This window comes from Loxodonta africana, chromosome 19 (genome assembly GCF_030014295.1).
Source record: "Loxodonta africana isolate mLoxAfr1 chromosome 19, mLoxAfr1.hap2, whole genome shotgun sequence".
NCBI classification, from domain to species: domain Eukaryota; kingdom Metazoa; phylum Chordata; class Mammalia; order Proboscidea; family Elephantidae; genus Loxodonta; species Loxodonta africana.
Window position 1 is genome coordinate 81,410,190 of NC_087360.1, and position 5,815 is coordinate 81,416,004.

The 5,815-nt window shown below is 52.9% G+C and overlaps 1 protein-coding gene across 2 annotated transcripts; it reads right to left on the minus strand.

Annotated features, from left to right (window-relative positions):
• Positions 1 to 3,670: 3,670 nt before the first annotated feature.
• Positions 3,671 to 5,580, minus strand: HELT (helt bHLH transcription factor). Of its 2 annotated transcripts, none has more exons than XM_010592534.2 (4): positions 5,554 to 5,580; positions 5,006 to 5,110; positions 4,635 to 4,731; positions 3,671 to 4,164 (listed from the first exon to the last, which is right to left on the minus strand). In XM_010592534.2, exons 1-4 carry the CDS (start codon positions 5,578 to 5,580, stop codon positions 3,671 to 3,673), a joined length of 723 nt encoding a protein of 240 aa, XP_010590836.1. The 2 variants fall into 2 exon arrangements, with proteins under 2 accessions (XP_010590836.1, XP_010590835.1); XM_010592533.2 differs by having other exon boundaries at positions 3,671 to 4,167.
• Between the last annotated feature and the right edge of the window lie 235 nt (positions 5,581 to 5,815).

Below are 5,815 nucleotides of genomic sequence, written 5' to 3' on the forward strand. Positions count from 1 at the left end.
GTGGCTCCACAGGAAAAAGACCTGGCAATCTGCTCCTGTAAAGATTAAAGCCTAGAAAACCCTCTGGGGCAGTTTTACTCTGTCACGTGGGGTCTCTATGAGTTGAACATCCGCTCGATGGCACACAAGAGCAACAACAAAGGCACCTGGTCTAGAGTTCCAAAAGACTCAGCAGCTTAGGCAATTCCTTCAGGCATTCCACAAACACTTAGTGAGCCTATGTGCCCTACATCACCTTCCTTTTCTGGCGTGTTACCCTAAGCAGACACCCATTACCAGGTTCTAGGAGTTCCGTGCCTGTGTGGGTCAGTGAGGCCCTTACCCAGCAACTCCTCCACCTTCTTACATGGCATTCAGCAGCCCAGGCTAGAGGAGCCCCGACGGATACACAGGGCCGTGTTTGTTCCGCAACGTGGGAAGCTCTGCGTCACTGCCCTTCTGGCAGCGGCTGCCGGAGTGCCTGCAAGCTCTTAGTCCCAGCCTTGCAGAGCCACGGGACCGACCCAAAGCACCAGCCATCAGCTTTGTTCCTCAAGCCTCTGGAGAAAACCTTTGATTTCATGGGTATGATTATTTTTATTCTTGCCCGCTCAAGGATGAAGCCCAAGAAACAAGAGGCTGGCCCTTTCAGAGGCATCACAATGGGTCACCTCCAGCAAAACCCACTGTTTTTTGTTATTTCTGGGTTTGGTCAGGCCTCTCTCGGAAACCATTACTATACAACTTACTTAAAGAGTGGAGGGACTGGACATAAGAGACTCGGAGAGAAGGGGGCTGGGGGGCTGGAGTTGGGGGGCTGGGGTGGGAGGCTGGGGTGGGGGCAGGGTGGGGGGCTGGGGTGGGGGCAGAGGGGGCTGGGGTGGGGGCTGGGAGCTGGGCTGGGGGCTGGGCTGGGGGCTGGGGTGAGGGCAGGGCTGGGGGCGGGGCTGGGGGCTGGGAGTAAGGTGTTGTCAGGTAAAGGGCCGGAGGAACACATGAGGGTCACAACCTGATCTGAATCAATTGCATTTGGTAGTGATATTTTAAAGCTTTTTCAGAGTCAAATTATTCCAAGTTTGACTTTACAAAAGGTTAAAAATTCCAAGTTTGACTTTTGATTAAAAGATCCCAAGTTTAACTTTTAGCCAAACCAGGAGACTTGGCACTTTGGATGAAGGTTTCAGAAAAAGACACAACAACACAGAGAGAGAGAAAGAGGGAGAGAGACTTTATCCTAAAGCCATTGTAAATCCAAAGCAGGGTTTTATCCTCACAGTTAAATGAGAAAGAGAAAAAAAAAATCAAGAATACCAACATTTGAGGTACAAAGACTGTCATGGGCCAGTGAAAGTTTGCAAAATTATATGTAAATGACCAAAGTTTTTACTGTGGTGGCCCTGTGCATTCCCAAAGCTAATCCCAAAGAGAAAATCTACTTAGCAAAAGAGAGTTTTGTCTAATTTGGTTAACAGTTGAGAAGTGACAAAAATACTGAATATATTAATAATTTATATTTCCAGGGTAACACTATATCTTTAATGCTTCGCTGCCAGAGGGAATTCAGATTGGCTTAATGCTGGAGAAAAAAACCCAAAAGGCTTTCCTCATAGTCCACATCCAGCCCTGATGAAAACAGTTGTAAGACGTGTGCTCCGGTAATGAGTACCATCACTCTCCCACTTCTGCACAATGGGTTTTTATCCCATGTTACTGCGTGTATTTTCGTTATCAGCAAAGGCCTGTATTTACACTCAATTTTATGCTCCAGCTATATCAATTTACGAGATATTTGTTTACATTTCACATTTTATAGAAAAGGTATTTCAAGAACCCCATAAACGCAAGACCTTTTCTAAAGTTTATAGATTCCCCCCGTGCACATTTAAGTTTCACTTTATCGACAAATGTACTGAGCCCCCCCCCCCCCCCCGCCTATCTCTGTATAATGGAGTTTGACGGTTTACAATTTCGGGTCATCTCATTCCATGACCTCAGTGAACAGAGGAGGTCGGAGCTCCCTAAAGCGCTGTCCAGAAGGATGGAGTAAGTTAATTACATCCCCCAGCTAGTCTGAGAGGAGAGAGTTCACTGTAGTTCGGCTAAAGGGCCTCTGGAAACGAAAAGGAAAACGTGATAGATAATTTTGATTTATTTAAAGAGTATCAAAGTTAGCAGGAACAAAAGTTCAAAGAAAAAAATCAATGAAGGAAAATGTTTAAATCTCTACAACCAAAACGTCAGCCGCTGGATACCTGATTTATTTTTATCTATTTACATACACAACGGGGAGGCCCACTGTGCTGTTTGGATCTTAAAAACAACATTAGTTTGCTATTCTAAATGTATCACTGTTTTGTGGGTAAAACGCAGATCTAACTCAAAAAACGCAATTCTCTGGAGATCACTAGCCAAGCCTCCCCTAACACCCCAAACTTTCTTCACCGTGTTTACCATGGGACTCTGGGTGCAGCCAGGAGATTAAAAAAAAAAAAGAGATCTGGCCAGTGGCACCGGCCGGGCCTCGGTGGTGATGTTGCGGGTACGGTAGGAAAAGAAAAGCCCCAAGCCCCACCGTGGTCCCAGTGGTGCTTGGAAATAGGCCACTGCCCGGGAACTGCGACGCTATGGCAATCCCAAGCCTTCACGCAGTTTTCGTGAATCTGCAGAGTCACAGGGTGTCATGCGGGACTGGGCACCCCACCCCCGCCCGGTGGACGTAGGGAGCGTTTTCTCTCCAGGCTCGAGAATCTGAACAGAGAACCCTGCGTCTTGAACCCGCAGCAGTGGCCGGAAGGTGGGAGTCAACGGGGGAATCAATCTCCTGGGGAAGAGCGTTTTCTAAAGCCGCCGGTGCCAACTTCTTACCAGGTTGCCTTAGCGCCCCGAGACTGGGTTGATCTCTGCGCAAAAGGCAACGTCAGCTTCCCTGGACTCTCTGGCATCAAGCTGGGTGTAACGAGTTGTCATCTGAAGATAGAAGACTTCGCCGGATGTTGTTTTTAAGTTACAATTCAGAACGCTAACAGCTCCACATATTAACGGAGACAGTGCTAAGGCTGTAAACAGCCACGTGTCTCGCAGGCTTGGGTTCGCTGCGCTCCAGACGCGCGAGCGCGTCTGGCGCCCGAGTCTGGGGGATTGGCGGGCAGAAGGAAGGCGCCAATGTTCGAGTTAGCGAAGTTCACCAAAGCCAGCTTGGGGTAGGTCCTTCGTTTTGCATTTTCCTCGCGCCTGCCTTTCTCCGAGGCAAATGCCCAAGATGCGCGCGAAGGAGGATGCGGGACTGGATCCCCGGGAGAGCCACTAAGGCACCCAGGGGCCACGAATCCCACCTCCCAGCGTTGGCTCAAATATAGGCTTCAGTCTCCGTTTAGCCCTTTCCCCACCTCTCAAACTTCTCTGCAGGACGCCCCACCAAATCACTGGGAACCTTCGTCTTGGACCCTACCAGTCTCGAAACCATGGTACTTCAGGGGGGATGGGTTGTGGAGAGGCGGAAGGTAACATGAACAAAAAATCCATCTCTTCGGATATTTGTCAGAAAACGTTTATTGCTAAGGGAAATTCTTTCGAAGACTAACTGCTCTTGGCCTTCCTCCACCCAGTTTTTTTTTGTTTTTCATAATATATACATCTGTGCAATATGCAGTGTTTCTCCTAAGCAGAGAGAAACCTGGAGGGCGAGCCGGCGTCAGAGCACCGGGTGCTGGGGCGTGTGCAGGTTGAGGGCGTTGGGGTGAGTGTGGCCGATCAGGTTGAGGTAATGGCGGTCCAGGCCCTGCACCGGTGCCAGGAAGGGACTGTGCGGTTGCCCCGGGCTCGGCAGCGGCACTGGCGCGCTAGGTAGGTAGGGCAGCGCCGGGCTGCGGGCGGCGGCGTGCGGCCAGGGGAAGGGCCCGGGGGCCGCGCCCTGCGGGAACACCGCGGCCTCGCCGGGGTTGTGGCCGGTGAACTCGGGCCCCGCCGGGTGCAGCTGATAAGAGAAATCCGGCTCCGGGAGCGACCCCAGCGGTGGGAAGGTAGGCTCGCCACCCAGGCGGGCCTTGGACTGCAAGAAGGTGAGGATGCGCGCATACTTGGTGTCCTTGGTCTCCATTCGCTCCACCGTGGTGAGGTAATGCACCAGGTTCTTCATACATTCGTGGTAGCCGTAATGGAAGTAGTTGGCAAACTCCGCTAACAGTTCTGCTGAAGGGGCGAGGAAGACTGTAGGAAGTTAAAAAAAAAAAAAACAAAAACGCGCGAGGCCGCATTCCCCTGGGGAGCCCGAAGCCAACGCCAGGCACCTCCCGCCACATTTTCGGGCCAGAATTTCCATTTGAGGCCCTTCCTCCCCTCTCCGCAGTCCGGAGACGGAAAAGCACGAGCGAACGGCCCTCCTTTCCCTAAAAGCCTTAATCTCTCCCTCACTTCTTTATCCCGCTATTGCTTGCCCTGCCCCACCCCTACCTGAGAGGAGGCCGCGGAGCCGGTGTCGCCTAGAAAACCGCTCTGCAGTGCTGCTCCGCCGTCGCGCCGGCGAGAGAAGTGTTTTGCAGGAACCCCCCAGCCCACCTCCGCACACACACTCCTACTAGGGGCCTCACTCTCACTTCCAACACCCAGATGTGGCGCGCGCTTCTGGCTCAGGTTCCCCTTACCCAACCTACGCCCACCTTTTTCCCTTCCACGGGGAAAATCAGAGGAGTGCAGGGCTCTCAGGTACTGAACGGTCATCTCGAGGATCTCTGCCTTCTCCAACTTCCCGGAACTCTGCAAAAGGAGGAAGGGCTTTTCGCAGCGGCCCAACAGGCGCAGGCCGGCCCCGCTGGCTGCGCTGCAAGGTTTCATCTGGAGCGAAACCGCGAGCAGAACGCTGTTGGATCTGCGCGAGGGGCGCCTGGGGCTCACTCAGCACTCAGGCCAACCGGGAGGGAGGCCCAAACAGACGGTCATCTGTGTCCCCAAGATTCCCTGCGCCTCGGATGAGCGTGACAGCGGAGAGTTCCCACAGCCAGGGATCCGGCTTCCGGTTCTTCGACCTTACCTGCTTCGCCAAGGCCATAGGCACGGTTTTGCCCAGCTCGTTTAAGCAGCGGTTGATCCGGTCTCTCCTCCTCTTCTCTATCACTTTGTGGGAAACTGGGGTTCTCTGAGAACAGAGGTTTGTACATTTAGGATAGTTTTGCCCAGGTAGTCGTCGAATTCAAAGCCATAGCTACGTGCCAATCATTTTCCCTGCCCTCCACCCTTCCCAGGGGTTGACACCAGGAAAGGACCTCTGCCCCTCTGCACTGGGGCCAGATGAGCTCCGTCCTCTCATGCCGGCGCTGGCGCACTTCCCTTCTATCCTCTCTACCCACTCTGAGCTCCAGGGTTTTGGGGAGGTAGCTCCCAGCCTTCGGGCATGGGTTCCTTCCCAGTTGAGGATTCTCCTCTCCCTATCCCCATTCCCTTTCCAAACCACTCGGGATTCCTCCACACGCAAAGTCCGGTGTGGTCAAGTTTCTGCCATTGGTCCAGCCAGGCGGCAGCTGGGGGAGTCAGACGCCTCCACCACCAGGGCGCAAGGGCGTCTGGGCTCAGCCGACTCACTTTGCGTTCCTTGAGTTTGTCTGACATCCTGGTGACTACGCGCCCTTGGGAGAGGCGATGACCCTAGGCACCCGTCTGCTTTTCGCCTCTTGTGCCTCCTCCAATGTCCTAGGTAGACTGCAGCCTCCCAACTCCGAGGGACTGCCTTATAAAGCGGTCATCTAGGGCTCCAAGTGCGTTCACCAGTTGAATTATTCCATAGGATTAGGGGAGCTGCGTTTGGGGGATGTATGCATTCAAGATCAGCTTTAAAGAAGTTAAG

Excerpts from the sequence above, each read along its gene's own strand:
- HELT (XM_010592533.2), bottom strand. The coding sequence starts at position 5,580 with ATGTCAGACAAACTCAAGGAACGCAAA. Across the intron at positions 4,732-5,005 it reads CTATGGCCTTGGCGAAGCAG|AGTTCCGGGAAGTTGGAGAA; the intron begins GTAAGGTCGAAG and ends CTCCTTTTGCAG. Across the intron at positions 4,168-4,634 it reads TCCCCGTGGAAGGGAAAAAG|CAGAACTGTTAGCGGAGTTT; the intron begins GTGGGCGTAGGT and ends TCGCCCCTTCAG.